The sequence below is a fragment of the Xyrauchen texanus genome, chromosome 28 (genome assembly GCF_025860055.1).
Source record: "Xyrauchen texanus isolate HMW12.3.18 chromosome 28, RBS_HiC_50CHRs, whole genome shotgun sequence".
Classification (NCBI taxonomy): domain Eukaryota; kingdom Metazoa; phylum Chordata; class Actinopteri; order Cypriniformes; family Catostomidae; genus Xyrauchen; species Xyrauchen texanus.
Genome location: NC_068303.1, coordinates 23,793,163 through 23,815,939, shown reverse-complemented (window position 1 = coordinate 23,815,939; position 22,777 = coordinate 23,793,163). Strand labels below are relative to the sequence as shown.

General features: G+C 37.0%; 1 protein-coding gene across 2 annotated transcripts in view; it reads right to left on the bottom strand.

Annotated features, from left to right (window-relative positions):
- The window catches only part of LOC127621836 (disheveled-associated activator of morphogenesis 1-like), an 84,673-nt gene that overhangs the window by 54,261 nt on the left and 7,635 nt on the right, over positions 1-22,777 (bottom strand). For both annotated transcript variants that reach the window (XM_052095580.1, XM_052095581.1), the window contains exons 2-3: positions 9,435-9,713; positions 1,645-1,734 (exon numbers count right to left, since the gene is read on the bottom strand). In XM_052095580.1, coding sequence (XP_051951540.1) covers positions 1,645-1,734; positions 9,435-9,617 — 273 coding nt within the window. In that variant the 5' untranslated portion in view covers positions 9,618-9,713. The remainder of the gene's footprint in view (positions 1-1,644; positions 1,735-9,434; positions 9,714-22,777) is intronic.

The following is a 22,777-nucleotide window of genomic DNA, read 5'->3' as shown; positions in this document are numbered from 1 at the left end:
ACAGAGTCATGTCATCATTGTTCTCTTCTGGCTTGTGGTTTGTCTCCTGTCTTTGTGTGAGTGCACGGCTTCGGTTGTATTTCCCTGCTGTGCGCTCTTCGGTCAGTCTCGTGTCATGTTCGGAGCATGGTGTCTGGATCCTGACTTCTCTGTCTGTTTCGGTTTCCATTTTGGTGTTGGGATCCAGACACTCATGTTCCATGTCTTGACTTGTATTGGCATGAGTGCATTGCTCTTATGTCACATTGTTAGGATGCACTCGCGTCAGTAATCTGTGTCTGTCTCTGGCAACAGCGTGCGCACGTTGTCCTCGCTTTGCGCTGTGCGCCTGTGTTGCGAGCCATCTTCACGTTGTGCTGATGTTCAGTCACTTCAGTCTGAGGTGACGGGTTTGTGTGTGGCTGAACTCTCGTCAGGTGTCCCGTCTCATTTTGTCGACTGTTGCGGGCATCATGTGGTGTTTGCCTCGTGATGTACTCTCAGGGTTAGTCTAGTGTGAGAATGCATGGCATTGCTATGTTAGTGTTGCCGTGCATTCTCTCATCTTATCTGTCGGTTAGCATGAGTCCATGTTGCTTATTGTCTTGGCGATATATGTCATTCGAGTCTTTTGTTAGAGCACGTGGCTTTGTTTTGTTTCTGTTTTGCCTCGTGTCTCTCTGTCTTGCGTCATACCCCGCCTCCTTGTTTGCTTATTATTAGTTCATTAGTCACACCTGCCCTGCTTGTTAACCTGTTTGATTTCTCTCCCTATTTTAGGGTCCTGCCTCTAATGCTTCATGACAGTAGTAGATTACAGAAGAGAGTATTCATTCACTGTGACATGCGGAACGCTTGCAAACTATATATTTATACAATTACATCACAGCATTTTGCGCGTGAATAATCACATTAGGTCATATAACCAGCGTCTTATCCAAAAGTGTGAAACTACAGAATTCATGTGAAAATTCATTTAAAATAAAAGTTTAATGTGCGAAATTTAAGAAATTGGGACAGAAATATATTACTAGTGTTTATACAATTTTCTTTTTATTATTATTATTATTATTATTATTATAGCAAGAGCGATGTTGCACTGAATAGAAGTTTTCATCTGTGTTTTCATTTGCTCTGTTATGCAGCATTTTACTTGACATAAACAAGACCAATGTTGTGATTTATATTATGTTATATTACATTTTATTTAATATTATATATTTATTGTTATATTAAATTGTTTTGTTCAAAAGAAAACATCGTAATTTTTAACCAAATAAACATGGCTTCACAAACATGACAAATCATCCTTATAATTTTAAACATGATCTCATGTACGCTGAGCACCTAATAACATTATCTTCCCAGCTAGATAACATTTTCCTGGTCACATATGTAAATCATAAAAATTCACAACAGCAATGTTCAGTACATTACAGATGTTTAAGTTTTCAGTGGATAACAACATTGACCCTGGGCCATCATGCCATCCATATTACTTAGCCCTGACTCATAAATGACAAAGGACAGATGAATGGGAACGTATAATAGATTAGTAGTTTTTGGAATGGATATCAGGTGCTTTATTTCAGAATCCTGATTCTTAAAGATGGATAAGTGGTTAAATTAAGCACTTTGATATATGAGATGTTTGAGAGTTCTAACCTTCTTCTTACTGCAGTATATCTGCCATTTCTTTTCTGCTGGTAAGGCAAACATGGCCTCTCTGTGTTTCTCTGTGAGGTCCAGCTCATCCTGAAATGAGAGAGAAACAGAAAGACAAAGAAAGTTTAGATACTTTTGAAGAGATTGGCATATGGCATAAAAACTGTAAATCTCTCGAGACAGGGTCAATATCCACCCATAAACCAATGATAACATGTGGAAACCACAGAATGTTTTTTTAACTCTCACTTTACCCACAAATATTTCCTCCCGTCCTCAAGCAGTGAGGACATAAAGGAAATCCAGAAAGAAATTTGGCAGAGAAAGAACACAAATGTTCTGTGATAGAACACAAGAGGTGTGATTTCACTAAACATTTGTGCCACTTTTGCACTTGGTTGCAGCACAAAACCTGTCTAACTCACATACCACTTGCAATCCAGCTTATCCAAGTGCTAAAATAGCCTGATGTAGCTCTTCATTTTCAGTGCAAACTCCTTTCTGCGTAAATTAGTCTTATAGATTGCACCTTATTCACAACACTATTTGCCTGTCACAGTTAAAGATATTGCGCTATAACCTTCCATGGAAAGCAGCAGTGAACTAAAATGTATTTATTTATTAAAAGAGATGTTTGTGTACATTTTCTATTGACTATGGCAGCAAAATTAATCAATGATCAAATAATAGAAATGCAAGATCGGAAATTGTTCCCCCCAAATTACATTTAGCATTTTATGGCATGTTTGTGCTATTACCTGAATTGCATAAATCCTTTAGCGAATAGGGTGCTAAAATGACAAACAGTGCATACAAATAAATGACACAATCAACTGAAATGTTAATTGCTGGTTTTATAAACAAAATAAATATATTTGTGCGCATGTGTTTGCAAGCAGAAAAACACTGACACCCAGCACTGCCTATGACAATTAAAGTCCAACAAATAAATGTCTACCACTTGTAATTTCCTTTTGTGTTATACTGGAAATAGCACTAAACCACAACAATCACTGTGTCGTGGTTGGCCCTCAACAGTGGGTGTAATATCCACAAAAACAGCCCTGTTGCTTTTGTTTACTTGCTTTCGACTTGGGAGTCCCATGTGAACCAATGTTTCCACTCTGATTTCCCATTTGTACACAAACACACACAAGCAGACATGCACTACACACACACACACACACACACACACACACACGCACACACTTTGTTCACATTATAATATTTGGTGAAGAGAAATGTATTTGTTAAAATGTGCGACCAAAAACATTCTTAAACAATCTTTTGTGACATAAGGGTGTTGTCCAACTAAATGTCCCATCACAAAGCATTAGTATATGCTGTCCTCAAGGGACATAACACAGCAAGATTTTCCCATAGCCTCCCAAAAGGATCAAGACAACACATTGTTGATGTGTACAGAAAGCCAACACTGTTGATTTGTACAGAAGTCCAGAGGCTTTTGCTAAATAGTTCTAAACACTGCTTCAAGTTATAATTTTGTACCTACACTGTTCAATTAAACCAACAGACCATTTACCACTTGCTCCAAAGAATTTTAGCCACAATGTGTTCTCACTAGGCATGACATATGAGGTGTCTTTGATTACTATGTACTTAAGCATGTGATACAATGTATTTATTATGTTCAAACAATAGCAAGAAAAAGATTGTGAACCCTTTGGAATTACCTGCTTTTATGTATAAATTTGTCTTCAAATCTGGTTTGATATTCATCTAAGTTACAATGCTGAAGAAACACAATCTATTTTAACTAACACACACATTATTGTATTGTTCTTGTACATATTGAATTCATCATTCAATCATGTTGGAGTGAACCCCTAGGATAATGACATCAACAAAAGCTAATTAGAGTCAGGAGTTGGCAAACCTGTCATCCAATTAATTAAATGAGATTGAGGTGTTGGTTAGAACTACTTTAACTAATAAAAAGCACTCAAATATTTTTAGTTTGTTATTTACAAGAAGCATCTGCTGAAATGGACATGCATCATTAAAAAGAAATCTCAGAAGACCTAAGATCAAGAATTGTTGCATTCATAAATCTGAAAATGGTTACAATGTTATCTTGAAGAGCTTAGATATTCATCAGTCCACAGTTAGACAAATTGTCTATAAATGGAGATGATTTAGTAATTTGGCTTCTCTCCCTAGAAGTGGCTGTCCAGCCAAGATGACTCTAAGGGCACACCAAAGAATGCCCAATGAGGTCAAAAGGAAGCCTAGAGTGACAGCTAAAGACTTGAAGGAATCATTGGAACTGGTTAACATCTCTGTTCATGAGTCTACTAAATGCAAAACATTAAACAGGCATGGTGTCCTGAAGGAAGGTGCTGCTTTCCAAAAAAAAAACATTGCTGCATACCTGAATTTTGCCAAAGACCACCTTGACACTCCACAACGCTACTGGAAAATGTTTTATGAAACTAAGGTCGTTGAATTGTTTGGGAAGATCACGTAGCACTACATATGGCGTAAAAAGGGCACCGCATACCAACATGAAAACATCATCCCAACGGTAAAGTACAGTGGAGACAGCATCATGATTTGAGACTGCTTTGCTGCTTCAAGGCCTGAACCAATTGCCATCATCGAGGGAAATAGGAATTCCAAGTTTATCAAGATATCCTACAGGATAATGTCAGGGTGGCTGTGCGTCAGCTGAAGCTCAGTAGAAGTTGGGTGTTGCAGCAGGACACTGACCCTAAACATTGAAGTAAATACACTACAGAATGGCTTCAAAAAAAGAAAATCCTTTCTTAACCCAACAGAGATGCTGTGGAATTACCTCAAGAGACCGTAACACCAGACATCATAAGAATATGCCTGAGCTGAAGCAGTTCTGCAAGAAATAATGGCCCAAAATTCCTTGTCAACATTGCGCAGGTCTAATTTGCTGCTCCCGGAAATGCTTGGTTGGGGTTATTAATTGGTAATTAACTTAAGCACATTGTGGTTTTCTATACTTGTGACGTTGATGAAAATGAGATCACATTTTATGACCAATTAAAAAAAAACAGCTAATTCCAATCATTTTTCTTGCCACTGTATGAGTTGTATGAGTTGTTGCATTATACTTACGTGTAAAGTACCTGTATTTAATTACATCTGTAGTTACACTGTTAACTTTACCCCAAACCCTAAACATAACTCTAACCCAATCTTTAACCAAGACCCTAACTCTACTCCTTAACCTACCCATACCTCAACCTTAGTAGCAGCAAATGTGAATCTTCTGAAACTTTTGTAGAACAAAATGTAGTTCCTCAAAAAATACATTGTATTGTATGTATTTTAATGTTAGTACATACTAGTTAAAGACACCTAATATAAAGTGGGACCCAAGAAGTCATAAGTGATTTGTCTGTCCACACTTAAAGTAAAAATGCTGCATGACACGAAGCAATAACAGCCAATTAGAACATATTTGATATTTAATGTAAAGTAAATGTATGTGAAGCAGAACTTCTGAACCAATGAGATTTAACAGTGGGCATGGCTACCCAGCACAACAGCAAATGCCTTGTTGTGGACAGTTCTGACAAACACTCAGATTTTCATGTAAGAAATAGCTTTTATCATTGCACTATTTATCATACCGCGTCTGGTTAGGAAAAATTAAGGGATTTACATTTTTTTACCAACAGAACTGTACTAGCTAAATGCAGGATGGATGTATTGAGTTTGACCTCCATGTCTTCATGCACAGACTATAAAAGTCAGAGATTTGACCTTCTCACCAGAAAGACTACTCTTTATTATACTGTTTCTTTAAAACACCTGCAAAACATGATGTTGGAAAAGGAAACTGACTCAACAGTCAAAGCAGTCTGAATCTGAGACCTACATCTGAACTGGACCATGTTCAAGGAAAGAATCCAACTTCATCCTGTTCATTTCACCAGCAGTACCAAATAAAGTGGCCTGTCAGCGCACATCTCTCTATGTAAATCCTGTATCTATCTAATGCTACAGAGAGATCTGCCTGCCAAAACTGGTAATGTCTTCCTGTCTGGCAGCTCTTGGTGACAGTGATGTTCCTGGTGCTCCACAGGGATGTAGGAGAGAGGAAGAGCTGCTGTTCCTCTCATCCGGCCTGGTGTCTCTTCCATCTCTCCTCTTCCTGTGAATCCCCTAGTCTTTTGCGGAAATGAGCTGCACAGTCAGCAGAGGTCTAGACATCCCCAATGCACATATGTATATAATCTCTCATTACAGCAAAGGGCAGCCAGACTACAACCAGGATGTTCCATTCATGCAGAAACCACACATTGCCTTATCTGAAGCCAACATGCCACATCAAGCTCCAGTCATCCATCTGAGAACAAACATTAAAGCCTGGGCAGTGCACATCAATCTATCAATGCTCTCTCATGTTCTCATATAATACCACACAAATCCTTTCACCACTTATAATGAGGTAAATCTCCATTGTAGAATCTTTCAAATCAAGATCATTTCGAGATGGTAAAGGATGACCCCAAGAAGGCGACATGCAAACTCTTTTCGTCATTGATGGACCTTAAACATGGTTTATCATTTGAAACATGTAAGTAGCCTAATGTTAGCTACTTAGCATGGCCGCTCACTCTAAAGTTAGATAACTAATTAAGTATGCGCTATTAGGCTTATACAAGTGTTCGTGGGGAGTGGGGAAGCTAAATTAGCACCTCGCTTACAGCATGATTATCTTAATGTGCATTTCTCTCTATAAATTAACAAAATGTTCAGACAGTCTTCTTGCTGGTTTTTCCGACACATTCATAATCATTACCGCTTTAGCCGGTGTCGCTGTGGCTCAATTCGTGTGTGCGCTTGTAAAATGTATATTGTAAAGGCTCATAATTACGGTTTAGTATTTCTCTGTAATGTACAACAGTGTTAGCATTGTTACTTATAACATTTTTCCTCAGCCCTGGAACTCAAACCATTTTCTGATGCCCCACCAAAAATATATATTTAAGATACTAGGTCAGCTAATGGTTTAAACTAACGACTACTAGTCGACTAGGAAAATCTTTGGTCGGGAGCAGCCCTATTTAAAAGAGCTAACGTGTTTATTAAAATAGGTAATTAATTGTGACAGTATACCAGTCTGGAACTGTAAAATATAATAGTTATTGAATCCATATACAGTACAGTGGGGTTCAAACGTATGTGACCACATTGAACATCTGGGATTCAAAATCTAATTTAAACCTGGAAATAAACAGAAAGCTTCAGGATTCTGAAAAAGGTAAAACAAAGAAACCTTATTACCTCAGTAACTTATCAAATAAGCATATCAGTGACAATGACCATGCCAACTCATTTGTACAAAAGATCAGATTTCTTTGCTTCCATTGAAGTACACAAGATGCAGTTTGGAACATTCTCAAATCGTGTTGGGATAAAATTGATCATCAGGCTTTGTAAAGTCCATTCCATGTCAAATTTAAAATAAAGTTGTTGTTTTTTTAATTCAACATATCACTCAAAATATCATGCTTATAATATAATTTGTAACAAAAATGTTGTATTGAATTAGAAAAATGCTTTTACTAGTGGTCTGAAACTACTGGACCTCACTGTATAGGATTATCTTTGTGTTCATGGCTTATCCAGAAGTTAAGTTCTCTGCCATAAGGGATTTTAATGCAATATGTTCAGATCAGACTCTAGCCATGTATAAATGTCATTATTGGTGGCAATCCTAAAAAAATATGCCATGGCTAAATAACATGAAAACTCCCCTCATGTACTGTATCTCATTATTTTCATCTAAGGTTGAACAAACTATTTGTTCAGAGTGTATTTTTATTATTCTAATGTCCTCAATGAGCTGAATATGATAAATTGATTACAGGACTACGCCAAGCTCAGGGATGGAGCTAAATTTGCATGATAAACAAATGACAAATAAATATTTTGAATGTTGGCTGCAGTATTTCAAGTAGTTAGCTAGGAATCCTTAACTAAAATCTAATGTTACTTCTTGTGTACAAGTGTGTAGCTGTGAATAAGCAGGCAGGTTGCCAGTTATGCAACACTGTCTTACAAATTTGCAGATAACTTGCCAGAAAGGCACATGCTGAGAGCATGAAATCTTTCTGTAAGGGCTGTGAAAAGAGAGAGGCTGCTCCTACTTTGTGTTGTTCATCAATTCAAGCCCAAGTACAGGGAAAGAGAGGTTAAGAGAGGGTCACACCAAAAACAAGCAATTAGCCTGCAGAGCAGTCCAAGACATAAGGCCACTCAAAGGGACCCATTGAAGTGCAAAGTGGAAGCTGGCAGTGATGGAGAAGGAGACAACCATAGAGAGAGAGTCTGCAGCATGCCAAAGTGCTGCGATTTCTATTCAAGCTAGGATTAAAGATGGCATCTTTTGATATGTCAACTACTGTTATTTAATTACACTAAATTAGTGTGCCAAGAATGAGGGGCTGAGTATGTGGATAAATTATAATCCACATTCAGTACATAATGCTTAATTTCTTCATTAATTAGCTAGTCTGAACATGACATGTACAATACCACTGTCTATTCATACCAGGTTTAAAACACAGAAATGCTTCACTTAGTCGTGACTGCAAAAATATCAACTGTGACAGGGCGGAGGGTGGGGCCGGGTCGTGATTATACACACCCGGTCCCTTATCAGGCTAATTAAGCCTCCGAGGATAAAGGCCAACTGCGGAAAGTGGTGTGACGAGAGAGATATCGTTTACGGTCAGCTGACCGTCATTGTGTCGTTTAAGTTTATCATTAAACTATTATTTATATTGTCAAGACAGTTCTCGCCTTCTGCTTTCCATAAATCCCTTTACACCAACAAATTGTCAAATGTAAAAATATTTAATTGGTTGTTTCCTTAGTTGCAACTGAAATCTGATATTAACCAACAAAGGACTAAAAACTAGTGGTCGACCAATAAGTGTTTCAATACTACAAATATTGCAAATACAATATTTTGTCGATATAAAAACCTTGCAATATATATATATATATTTAGAGATGTCAAAATTAATAAATCTTTCTGCCTAAGTAAAAAGCATTTTAATTACCACAGAAGCACAGCAAGTCTTAACTATCACCAAAACGCAGAATGATACTTTTTTATCTGGAAGCGAATTTCATGTGGAGTTCAAAGCTTGACGCTGGCTGACACTGACGCCCTGACGCAAATCATGAATGCGGCTTCACGATTGCTGTAACAATGTGGATAGCCACAGTCTGCCAGCTAATTAATATTATGGCAGATGAGAGTTTAAGAGATTTAATGATCATTGCAATGAAAATGCATGTGGGGACTAGACTTCGGAAAATGTTTAATGTTACTTGAATTGGTGCTATTTTAGTGCATTTCTATCTTTATACTGTGGAAGACATTATTTGGAAAATGTTTATAAAGCATTATATTGTTGCATATTGTTTAGTTTTCTTTCCTAAGAAGGTAATAAATAAATTCTGACAGGAAAATAAGTATATTTAGGGTCAAATTTCAGCACTTTCAAAATCTGTGATTAATCACGATTAACCACGAACAATTATGCGATTAATAGCTATTACAAATTTTCATTGACTAACAGCACTAATTATATAATATTATATATATACACACAGTCAGTGGCCATAAAAGTGGACTTGGATGTCTTTTTGGTCCACTTAAATTAGGGTGTTCTGGGAAGCGCATGAGCAGAAGAGTGCCACTGAACTTCCCAACAAATAATTGCAAATCAGCCACACAGATCAGAGATTTTTTAAGTCTGCAATATGATACACACCACCAGCTCTGAGAACATGGCATCCAGCTCATCATAGCTGGGGATGGGCAGTGTGGGCTCCATGGTCTGCAGGACGAAGTCTTCTCGAAGACGGTAGGTGATCTCTGGATGGTCACTGCTCTGGAAGCAGCAGAAGAAGAAGGATGTGCCACTACCTCCACCCCCGCGTTTCCGTGGTGCCATGGCTGCTTCGGACTGGGGGCTCAAGGGTGAGGGTTGATGGGAATCAGGGAGTGGTGGTTCTCCCCCAGGTGAGAGCTGCAGTTAGGTCACTCAGCCCTGCGAGAAGACAAAAAGAGAAACTTTAAGTCAGTTTGTGTGATGTGTGACTAAGACCTAAGTACAGGAAAGACAATGCAAAAATAATTGTCTTAATCAGTCTTTTTGTATTGTTCCAGCAAACATATCTAAATATTATTAAAACAAGATACATGAGAAGCTACATTTCATAAGATATTAACACTTTTTTATATTTTATATTTCTTAATACCCCATTGGCAAAATAATTTTTCCCCTCTTTTAAAGCATTAACCTCACTAACATTTGTTAGAATTGTACTTAAAACCTGATAAAATTAATTAGCCAAAACACATTTTTTACTCAAGCATTTTTTTTAAAGATGTTTAGATATTTTTAACAGAAAACCAGACAAAAGTACCAATAAAGGATTTTTTGCAGTGCAACCCAAGTTGTTCTTCTCTCTTTTCTACACATCTAACAGTTTAGTCTATAAACTAAGAATCAAGATGTCAACCCAAAAAGCTTAGTCAGCACCACAAGCAGTGACGTTAAGTGCATGTACTCATCAGATCAGCTCATTCCATCAAACCACATCACAGAAGTGACTGTACACCACACTGCATCACTTCCCACACAGTATTACAGAGCCAACACAAATTAACGCAGCTTGCATCAATGTGTGCAGGCCCTCGTCTATATTTAGGAAAATAGAAAGCAATATTGGGTTCCACTGACCACAAACAAAAATAAAAACCTATTCATAAGACCCAAACTCGCCAAATAAGATGATCAGAACTTTTAACTGGCAGGCTAAATTACTAATGCCATTAATTAAGAAACACAATAATCCAAGGCCAGACCCTCAAGTTTGACATGCTTTCGAAGTTCAATATGCACAGTTGCTGTAAGATCATTGTGTGCATTACAGGATACACTATGTAGTAACATCTGGCACTCAAGCCCAACAGCAGAAGATGCATCAGGTGTCTTATGGCTTTGCAATTGGGTGTGGAGCCACAAACACATAGTTTAATGAATACTGTATCATGGTCATGACTTTGAATCGGTGAAAGCAGCACAATTTTTCACAGGGGATTGCTTTAACAAGAGATTTATATAAGCGTGCAGGTGTATGCACACACCTGTGAGGCATTTCAGTGACAAAGTGAGGAACCGTTTGCCCTTTGGGCTAAGGACGATGATTGTAATCACAAATGGCTGCCCTGGAGTCACTGACAAACTTATGGTGGGAAAAAGTTGACAGAGTACTTCCAGAAAGAAATCTGACAGAAGTAGATTAAGGATCATTCATGAAAAAGTTATGTTATATGTCCGATACAAGTTAATCAAAACATTTGTGACAATATTAATTACTAGGGGTAGGTAAAAATATAGACATTCTCGATATCGATTCTCAAATCCCAAGATCGACCTTTTACTCTATGCTCATCACTCTGCTACAATGAGAGGAAATCACTTGCATTTGCAACCAAATTTTGTGCTATGCGACTAAAATGTATATTGGACACTTTTAGATTTCACTTAACAGTGATTGTGTAACATAGTGGTGTAATATTCAGCAGCAAAAACCTTTCACAGCATTTTGAGAGTAAAAGTTGCTACGTATAATGTGTGTCCAAAGATGAGATCCACGCAACCCATCTGTCTTTTAATACCCTTTTTAAAAACAACAAAAAACATGTGGGACAGATGAGACGTTTGAGTCTGTCTCTTTAACATGCACTCATTTACAGATGCTCTTTACAGAATGTGGGCTTTCTTAAAGAGACTTTAAGAGGTTTTTCAATAAATTAAATCAATCAATGCAAATACCTGTAAATAGTAAAAATCATATTAATTGATTGAATACATGGGTTTGTTAATTTTTAAAAAGCTAAAACGTGACCAAAATCATGAAACCTAATACAAATATAACATTTTACTAATTATATTTTTATTAGTTTTTCATGAATTTGGTCACATTTTAGCTTTTTAAAAATTAACACATTTATATTTTTGTAATGTACCTAGTTAGAAGGTCCCCTGTATAATTCACAGAATTAGCTGGGAGAAAATGTATTTTATATGTAAGCAAAAGGGACATTATAATATGAATCAATATTGAATAATGTTGAATTGCAATCAGTATCAAATCGAGAGCTTGTGAATAGGAATTTTATCAAATTTGAAAATCTGTATCAATACCCAGACCTATTCATTACCATAGGAAATAAATTTGATTAATAAAAAAAATTACAAATGTCTATTCCAAGAGGCATGTACAATGGAAGTGAATGGGGCAAGTCCATAAATGTTACAAAACACAGTTTAAAAATGTTAGCCAAACGATGTAAACATTATACGTGTATACATGATTTGAGTATGAAAAACTGTTCTGTTCTGTACTGGAGGTACGTCTTCATGGAGTAATACTGCATATTACTTTACACAGACAAGATTATTTGTTGATTTGATCACACTAAAGTCATGTTAAAGGTGCTGTAAGTGTTTTTTTTTTCATGGAAATGTATGCAAAAAAATGTCAACACCCTGAAAGATATCACAAAAATAAGTATCAGGAGATATCTCACTGGTCTCTGTGACCGCTCTAGACTTTGTAAACAGCAAACAAAAATGTGTCCACAAACCCCTGTCTCTGACCTGTCAATCATTTTGCACATTCTCATTGCGTTACAGCTAATTATTCAGGCTTAATGCCATATTCTGATTTATAATTTGTCAGTTGAGGGTGCCATTTCACTACTGTTGTGTTTGACAACCGTGGGAACATCCTTTATTTCTGTTTCAACGGTATTGGTGCAGTGTTTGGAAAGAGGGGGCATGGCTAAATCAACGGCTTAGTCTCGTGTAAGTTAGAATTGGTAAAATCGCTTAAAGTACCTTTAACACATTTAATTGCCATGTCTTTTGGCTATACTCTTGAAACATTGTGTATTTTAACGTTTATGGACTGGACCAATTCACTTCCATTTTAAGTGCCTCACTGTAACTGTGGTAATCAACATTATGCCACAAATGCTGACGATTGAGCTCACATTCTAAAAAACCCAGAGTATTTCTTTAAGACAAAAAGCATTTGGAAATTTTCTGATTGTCAAACATGCCCATAGTTAATGTGACGAACCTGTGGTTACTCTACTAGGACACCCATGTGAACATGAGGGGAACTGAATTCAAACATGCACTAAAAATGACCTGGAGACCACAGCAAAAACGTTCTGAGAAAAGGTCTAGCATTATTAGTTTAAAGAAGCCACTTGATTTTATATTTTGTTATCAAATGCAATGAAATTCATACATTTTCAAGTATGAATTTAACATAATTTAACACCAGAGTACAATACCGAACTGATGCGTCTGTGCACGGGACGGTGTGAGGAACCAAACCGGGAAACAAATAATGTTCAGTGAAAAGTCAAAAGAAGATTGTATGTCATTGTAACTATATCAGATATTATTAATAAAACACGGGAACTCATTGCGTGGGCATTTTTTGCCACCATATTTTGAACTTTGGATATATTTTTGTCAAGTTTGGTGGCATTTTTAATTTCCAACATTATTGGCATTTTATCTTTCTAAGGTATATAAAAAGTTTGTTTTTGACATAGTAGCTAGTAAACAAGATATCCCCACATATATGTCAATCTACATTGTGTTAATCTTTGATACAGTTAAAACACTGCCTACCTTAAAAACAAGTGAAGTTTGATCAGTGGTTAAACATGTTCAGATGATTCCCTCGTTCCTGAATGAATGGCTCCTTTCCATAATAAAATGAAATATGCAGAAAATCACTGAATTACAGTTCTTGTATAGTGACAGGGCAGAAAATCTTGGATAACCTAGAGAAGAGAGGACATCGGCGACAGTTTATGAGAGCTGCTGTGCCCTGCGGGCTTCCGTCGTGACACACACAGCGCGTTTTTGTTTAGAAACAGATTTAGAGCTTACAACTTTATTCTTCCAAAAAATTCAGAAATATTTATAGTTGTAGTATACATTTTGTACAACTTTATAGTTGTGGTGAAAAATTAGTCTAGCAAAGTTGAATACTTCATTTTTAATCAACTCAAGTAAAAGTATTATTATTTATGTATACTTAAAAAAAGTTTAAAAAAAATTTACTCAAGTACTGTAATGAGAGTAGTTGTAATTTGTTACTTTCCGTCTATGGTCATTTCTCTCAAAGTTTTCCCTTGAGTGGGCGAGTCTGGCACAGTTACCCATATACCGGCTGTTGGTCACCAATATAAATCGACACAGCTGGAGTACAGCTGAACACAACGCCCATTCAGCCAGCCTGTTGCCACAGTGGAATTCCCGGCTGCCCCTCCCTGGAACTAGAGTTGGTTCAATCCTGACTGCAACTTTAATCTCAAGTACAAAATGTTTTGTAAGATTCATCAGGCTATTTAAGAAAACATTAACAATGCAGAGGAGGTTAAGCACTCAAGGCTTTCCTAAAATAATCCACGAATCATGTGTTGAGCCGTTATTCATCTGGCCCAGCAGTCAACGTCTGGATGCATTTAATGATATCCTGCATACCAACAGGAGTGATCTGGTTTGGTCAACACTGAGATCATTCCTCACACTATGATAGATCACGAATCACCACGCATTCCTTCCCCTCTATGGTTTGATATCAAAATATATGCCCTGTGGGAGAGACTTATGGCCCTGGACTACAGCTAGACTGCTTGACCCTGCTGTGAGGAAATTCTATGCTGCTTCTTTCACACCAAAAATCACTCTAGTGAGGAGAGGGATAACTCGCTTACATTCTCTGGCTAACCTCTAGCTGACTCCAAACTGATAACATTCAACAGCATTAGAGCAGAAGGTTAGCATCAAAACAGTTTGAAAGAAGAAACTCACGAGTAATCAGTTTCTCAGCTAAGAGGAATGTTGTTGAGACACGCTTGTTATGTCCCAGCGGATTATTGTTATTAAAACTAACTGATTTCATTTTATATAACTACACAGTACAGTGCAAAAGTTTTAGGCACTTGTGAAAATGTTGCATAGTGAGAATGTCTTGAAAATTAATTAAATTAATAGTTTTCATGTATCACTTAATGTCATACAAAGTCCAGTAAACCTAAAAAGTTAAATCAATATTCAGTGTGACCCCCATTTCCTGTAAAACAGCACCAATTCTCCTCGATACACCTGTACACAGTTTTTCTTGGTTGCTGACTGATAGGATGTTCCAAGCTTCTTGGAGAATTCACCACAGTTCTTCTATCTATTTCGGCTGTCTCAGTTGCTTCTGTCTCTTTATGAAATCTCAGACTGACACGATGTTCAGTGGGGGGCTTTGTGGGGGCCATGAGATCTGTTGCAGGGCTCCCTGTTCTTCTATTCTAATATTTTCTAGTTTCAAAAGTAATGTTTGGGAGTCTAACATTTATCTTTCCTATTGACACACTAAAGCTGAAGATATAAATAACCATCTTAAGACAAATGCTTTTGTGAAACATCTTATGTGCCTAAGACTTTTGCACAGAACTGTATATATAAATATCAATCAAGCTGCATTCTATGTAAAAGGTTTGAAAAAAATATTTGATTGTGTGTATTTATAATACGTATAATATTAGCAATAAAATGAGCATTAGAAAGGCAAAAAAGTCTGCCATTTTCCGAAAATGTTTCAAATGCAATTCCACTTACAGTAATTCTCCTGTGACACATGTGTATACAGGGTGGCCCAAAAAATGGGGCCACTATGTTTGATAGTTCATATTTAAAAAAATGCATAAAGGTGTTTGCACAATTTTTGGCATTCTTCTACGACTTTTTGTAAACAACCAAATGACTTCACTGTGATGTCATATTGAGCAACAGCATGCTAAAAAATACTAAAATACAGAAGTAACTCATTTAGCCAAGTTATCAATGGCAGCAAACTTAGGTGCTTATCTTTCGCTATGTGGACACGTTTTTTTTAGGCCAAACTATTTTCTTATTTATTTATTTATTTGTAGTGACGTCATTTAGTTGTTTACAAAAAGTCATAGAAATAAGCCAAAAATCGTGAAAACGCCTATATGTAATGTTAAGATATGAGCAATCAAACACAGTGGCCCTGGTTTTTTTTGTTTTTTTTTAAGCAATCCCATACACTGCTGGACATTGTTAGTAAACAGAGGCTTTGCTAAGCTTGCAAGCAATAAGGGGCTTAGCCCCCAGAGAACACCCCCATGACCATATTAAATGTGAAATATGTTAAATTGTGTTCTAGTTTATATTACACCAATACCTTCAACGTTGTGCATTTCTGCATTTTGCATGTTTGAAAAATCAAAAACACAATTATGATTCCAAGTACTCTCGTTGTCTTTAAAAAGCTGACCAGACATACTGAAGAAGATCCGTTAAGTTCTCATGGATGTAAATGTATTCTCTTTTTATAATTCTCTGATCAGACAGTTATTTCCTCTTAAATCCACATGTAAATGAAAATGGATCAAACGGGAAAGGTGGGAAAGGGCTTAAGTACAGGGTGGATTTTGTACTTGTGTGTCAGCTATGGCCATTCCAGTTTGTCTCCACCTTTTTGCAATGTCTGGGCAAGTAGAAGTCTGTGCTGTGGTTTATTTCGAAGTGGTGATTGGAGAGCTGCATTGAAAGTGTCCCTAACCAAAGGAGGCTAGCTATGGCTGGACTGCATAAAGGATGAAATGAATAAGCATTCTATGTACACATACAAATGACTTCCATTCTCACTTTAAGGGAATGAACAACGGTTTCAAAGTGTGATATTATAAACTGCCATTAGGCCAAAGCACAAACCCAAAAATGCTGTTAGACTGCATATACTGTAAATCTACAGCATTACAAGTAATTTATATCATTATAAAATTGTATTAAAACAAAACAAATTTGGTGGAGTCATTTGATGCCATGCGAGGTTCGGACATGTGAACGGCAAGCTCTGCGCACTTTGCTAGTTTTAACACTATTAATGACAAACTGGTGAGATTCAATACACTCTATTCCATAACTGTTCTAGGAGGACAATATGCCAAAGAATTCAAAATTCTCAGGCTCTGGAGACATTAAAAGACACTTACATGCTCAACACCCTGAGAAGGCACCAAGGCAGAGAGTTCATTTGGTCAGAGAAATTAGGGAAATTCGGTGAGAGATGTTGAACATGTCGGCAATGCTGACAAAGGTCATTGCTGACTTGGAGGATCTTGCTGTAGTATGTCAATCGATCACTGAGGTGGTTACAAGAGTGGGGGATGTCACGAAACCGATCGATTATTTGGAGTCATCAGAGAGAGAATTATCTGTAAAGATGCTAGCGACCAAGGTGGATTTGGAGAGTGTCTGGAAGAAGTTGGAGGACATGGAGAACAGTTGTCGGCAGAATAACGTCCAAATCGTCGGAATTCCTGAGGCTGAAGAATTTTTTTTTCCATCAGCCAATAAGATTTACTCTTGAATAGATTTTTTTTTTTATATCTAAGTCCCTCATCTGATGTTGATTTTTCAATTGGAAACATTTCAGTCTAAGATCAAGCCCTGGTGTGTTTATAGGTGTTGCAACATATGGAGAAAATGAAATCATTTAGTTGGCACTTTAATGTATCCCTTTTGCAAAATCCTGAATTCCAACAAATGTTAAAGGCTGAAATCAATGTTTAAATGGAGACCAACTGGTCCTCAGCATCGTCCTCAGGTTCTTAGGAGCCGGATCACACAGTATGCCTCATTCACCAAAAAATCTAAAGCACGAGAGCTTGTGGAGTTGGAAGGGAATATTAAAACTACCGAGGGTGAGCTGAAGCGCCGAATGTCATCTGATGGTCTCAAAGAATTGACCCGATTGAAATACAGATATAATACTATTTTGTTGCGGAAGGTGTAGTTTGGGCTATTCAGGGCAAGACAGTCATACTTTGAGTTGGGGGACAATTCAGGAAAACTTCTGGCTAGATAAATAAAACAGAGAGAGTCTTTTTCTAACATTCCCTCTGTTCAATCTGCTGGTGGTGAACCTCAGCCATTGATATGAATAATGCTTTTAAAGAATTCTATCTTGATCTCTAAAATTCCACTTCTTAATCTACTGATGAGGATATTAGAAACTGACGGCAGAGCAAAAAATTTATCTTGATTCTGAGATAAGTTACACCCTGTTATATCGCATTTGCACCCGGTATGGACAAAAGTGTTTAATTTGGACATTTATTTAAATGTTTCCTCGAGCATATGGCTGAACCCAAAATGATGAATTAATAAGTCCCCGTTCTGCTGGTCAGAGTGGGTTGTGAGGGAGGTTAATACACTCAGTGACCAATATGAGAGTGGAGTGTTGAGATCCTTTGAGAATTTGGTTCAACATTTTGGGATTCCCAGATCTCAGTTCTTTAGGTATTTACAGCTGTGCCACCTACTCGGGAGGGGCAGTGTAGAGTTAAGTATAGTTTTAAATGTGTGTGATTATTTTATGAATCAATAAAAACAGTTAATCAGAAAAAACTAAAAAACTAATTACATTATCTAGTAACAGAAAGACCTCTTAAAGACCTATTGACTATTTCTTGACAATACATTTCATTAATCCCATCAGTGCAGTCACAAACCGGTAAAACAATAACAGAAACAGGCAGAAAGCTTGCACTTACCCTTATTTCAGATTTCTACAAACACACAAATTTAGCATGTGTTTATATGCTGCCAAAATATCTCTGTATTACTTAAGTGTTTTAATATATACTAATATACAACTCGGGTCAGTAACATAAAGCCATGCTCACGTGAACTGAGAGGAAAACACATTATACAAAAATTTGAAAATTATTGCTTTTTGCAAAGTCTCCAAGAAATATTATCAGCAAAGCAATTTAAGTAAACTGTTAAAATAAATTATAGAATTGACTGTTTGGTATGTTACTGTTTCATTAGTGACAGCACTAAAGCTGACATTTACAAGTTTGTGCTAAACCAAATAATCAATTTTATCCCAGAGTAATCTAAATACAATCGAAAGATCATCTTGTGTGCTTTAATGGAAGCAAAGAAATCTAACCATTTGTACAAAGGAATTTACATGGTTAATTCCACAAATTTGCTTATTTGGTTAGTGACCTAGAAAAAGTGCAGAATGTTAAACCCTATAAAATAAAGTTCCATTTGTTAACAACATAACAGCATTGGATCATTTTAATTTCAACATATACAAATTGTTAAAAATGTAAAGTTGTTTACGTTAACATTAGTTAATGCATGATGCACTAACAATGTTGCAACTGTTAATAAGACTGGTTTAATAAATGCTGTTAAAATATATTGTTCTTTATTAGTTTGTGATACCAAATGCATTACCTATTGTTAACAAAATGGAACCTTTTTGTAAAGTGTAACCAATAATATTTTCATAATTTAAAATGTATCAAAATCCTTATTCTTTGTTTCATATCATTCACATACAGTACAACTGTTGAAAAGGACAGTTTCAAAATGAAAGTGTCCATAGAGGCATTGTGACTTGTTGGCATACAATATAATCTCTCCTTTGTACCCATTCCGCAGACACAACAAACAGAGTTGGACATGTGACCTGACAGCTTTGCATGAAGTAAAACCAAACCCCTGCTCCACCATGTGACAGCCACCAGGCCAGTGCTTAATCTTTTACAGACAAATTATGATTAAGCAATAAGTAATTATTATCTATGCAAACAACTAAAACAGCATCAGAGGCTCTGTGCAGTGTGTGCCTGCAGCAATACAAATGCAGTGGTGTAATACTGTAAAGTACTTCCTTGTTATTTCCATAAAGGTGCAAGGTGTTCTAAGCTGGATGACATGAGCTTTCTCGCACAAACACACAGGTCAAATGCTTATTCAGACACATTGGAGAGTTTCTCAAACATACATATCAGTAAATCAGAAATGGTCTGCTGACTCTGTTCCATGTACCGACAACTCATAAAAACCACAGAACGCAAATGGTAATATGGTAAATAGAGTATCTTGGCAAAGAGTATCTATGTCAAATAGAGTACTTTGGGACTATATTCCTCAAACATTTACCCTGTTGTTAATATATAAAGCAAAATTGAAAGAATGTTTTGTCTACATCACAAATAAACAACCAGAAAATCTATGAGAAAGTCCAAAGTAGACAAACAGGAAAAAGGAGAAGGTGATACAGTGACAAAAAAACATTTCATAACAGATAGCTTACAAAAAACTACCACAGTGGTACCATTGTAGAGTGAGTATACACCATCTGTACTGAATGACTAAAATATATTTATCTACCATGGTATTTACAGCTAATGGTACTCCAAGGTACTTCAAAGAAAACCATGGTAGCACCATATTACTTTTTGTTAGTGATGTCATGATGTTGTTAATAAATAGTATTAAAATAGTTTTAATAGCTTGAAGTTTATATTATAAAGGTTAGATAGGATTACAGTCCGAGAGAAATTTGAATGGAATCAATGCCATATTTGATTTTCCATAAGTCTGATCAATTATAAAAGATATAACACAAGTCAAAACAGTCTGCAGGTCTGAAAGAGTCAGAAATGTTTTTGGTTTAGAGATTTTGAAAAACCCCTCCACGTGTTTAATAACAGCATATTCAGACTTGAATCATCAATGTCACAAATAATGTATTTCTTGTCATTAACAAAAATAAAAATGTATGAGTGGTCAGGCCCTTACTAAGCATTTTCTCACAAGAATACAAACCCCTTTGTATGTGACAAAATCGATAGAGGAGGGGTAATACATGTGAGGGATTTATACAAAGGTGATTAGTGTTGATCACCATTTTAAACCTACTGGTGTTCACAATGGTACATTAAATGCATTAATCTTCCAACCCTGCTCACCTCTGCCGAGGGCTTAAACTTCCCCATGGGCCTGTCCTGACAGGCCACATTCCGCACATAGCCAGCCGATCTCTGCACATCTCCAATGACATCACTTACCACGCACTATCGTCACTCTTCCTGTGTCCTTGAGGCACAAATGACAAATGAGTTCAAGTCTGTGTTCAAAACAATCACTCCTTTAATGCTTCTGCTGGTCCCTGCTGACTCCCACCCTTAAATGACACTAAGTCGATCTATCTTCCTTGGTACATGCAACACTGAACGCTAACAGTTTTTTTGCTTATTGACTTTTCAACCTATGTGACTTTTGGGGATTTTAAAGCATCAGGACTGCCATCAATCAATGTATATGTGTATCCGTTCTCATTTTCTATGGTGCCGTACCTATTACTTAATGTATTATGGGGCAGTGGTGGCTCAGCTGTTAAGGCTCTGGGTTACTGACCAGAAGGTTGGGGGTTCAAGCCCCAACATCACCAAGACACCACTGTTGGGCCCTTGAGCTGGACCCTATCTGCTCCAGTGGTGCTGTATCATGGCTGACCCTGCACTCTGACCCCAGCTAAGCTGGGATATGTGAAAAAAAATATTTCACTGTATATATGCCAAAAAAAAAAAAATATATGTATAATGTGTGACAATAGATCAATTATATTATTATTTATTATATTGTGACTCAACTTGGCGACCTACAAACCGAAGTCATTCTAAACAAACCAAATCATACAAAGTGAGGAGATGCAGTAACATTTTGTGTTGTGTTGTTGATTTAGAGATTATGTATAAACACTCTACCAGTCAGTCAGGTGATCAGGAGGAAAGAGAAATGAAAGAAAAAGAAGTTGAAAGACGCCTGAAAAACAAGGCCATTTCTGCCCCACTGTTGCTGCATGCGCCTTCTTTCTTAGTATATTTTTCCATATTACTTCTCACCTTTTACATATCCACATCACTCTCATGAGAGCCAACTTTAAGACTCGGCAAAAACTAAGGGCACTTTTGGTTGGAGAAATGCCAAGATAAGAAAGGAAGACTTGACATCATACAAGAGGGATGTAGCACAGTAGGTTAATATAAGATAAGAAACATCAACATACACCGATCAGACACAAAATTAAAGCCACCTGCCTAATATTGTGTATGTCCCCCTCATGCCACCAAAACGGCACCAATCCGCATCTCAAAATCGCATTCTGAGATGCTATTCTTCTCACCAAAATTATGTAGAGTGGTTATCTGAGTTACCGTAGACTTTGTCAGTTCAAAACAGTCTGGCCATTCTCTCATCAAAAAGGTATTTCTGTCCACAGAACTGCCACTCAATGGATGTTTTTTGTTTTTGGCACCATTCAGAATAAATTCTAAAGACTGTTGTGTGTGAAAGATGAGATCAGCAGTTAGAGAAACTCTCAAACCAGCCCATCTGGCACCAGCAATCATGCCATGGTCCAAATAACTGAGATCACAATTTTTTACACATTCTTATGGATGATGTGAACATTAACTGAAGCTCCTGACCCGTATCTGCATGATTTAATGCACTGAACTGCTGCCACATGATTAGCTGATTAGATGATTGTTGGTGCCAGATGGGCTGGTTTGAGTATTTCTATAACTGCTGATCTCCTGTGATTTTCACAAACAACAGTCTCTAGAATTGACTCAGAATGGTGCCAAAAACATCCAGTGATCAGCAGTTCTGCAGATGGAAATGCCTTGTTGATGAGAAAGGTCAACAGAGAATGGCCAGACTGGTTCGAACACACAAAGTCTACGGTAACTCAGATAAATGCTCTGTACAATTGTGGTAAGAAGAATAACATCTCAGAATGCTCTTCTGAGATGTGGGTTGGTGCTGTTTTGGCAGCACGAGGGGGGACCTACACAATATTAGGCAGGTGGTTTTAATGTTGTGGATGATTGGTTTATACAAGCCAAGGATATTTTTAAACATTACAAACATACCTGGTGAAGGCTATCATTAGCCTCTCATTAGCTTAAGCCAATCGTTAGCCAAATATTTCAATAGCATCTATCTAAAAGGCTGCATACAGGCAAAAAAAGAAAATCCATTTACTCATTTGAAGAGCCCTCCAAAAACAGGCACTGAATATCTAGAACAGCAGTCACAAATTAGCAGACCCGGACCACGGATTGGTTTCATCCGGACTGCGAGGCATCATAATAATACTTGCCCCATCTTACCATTTC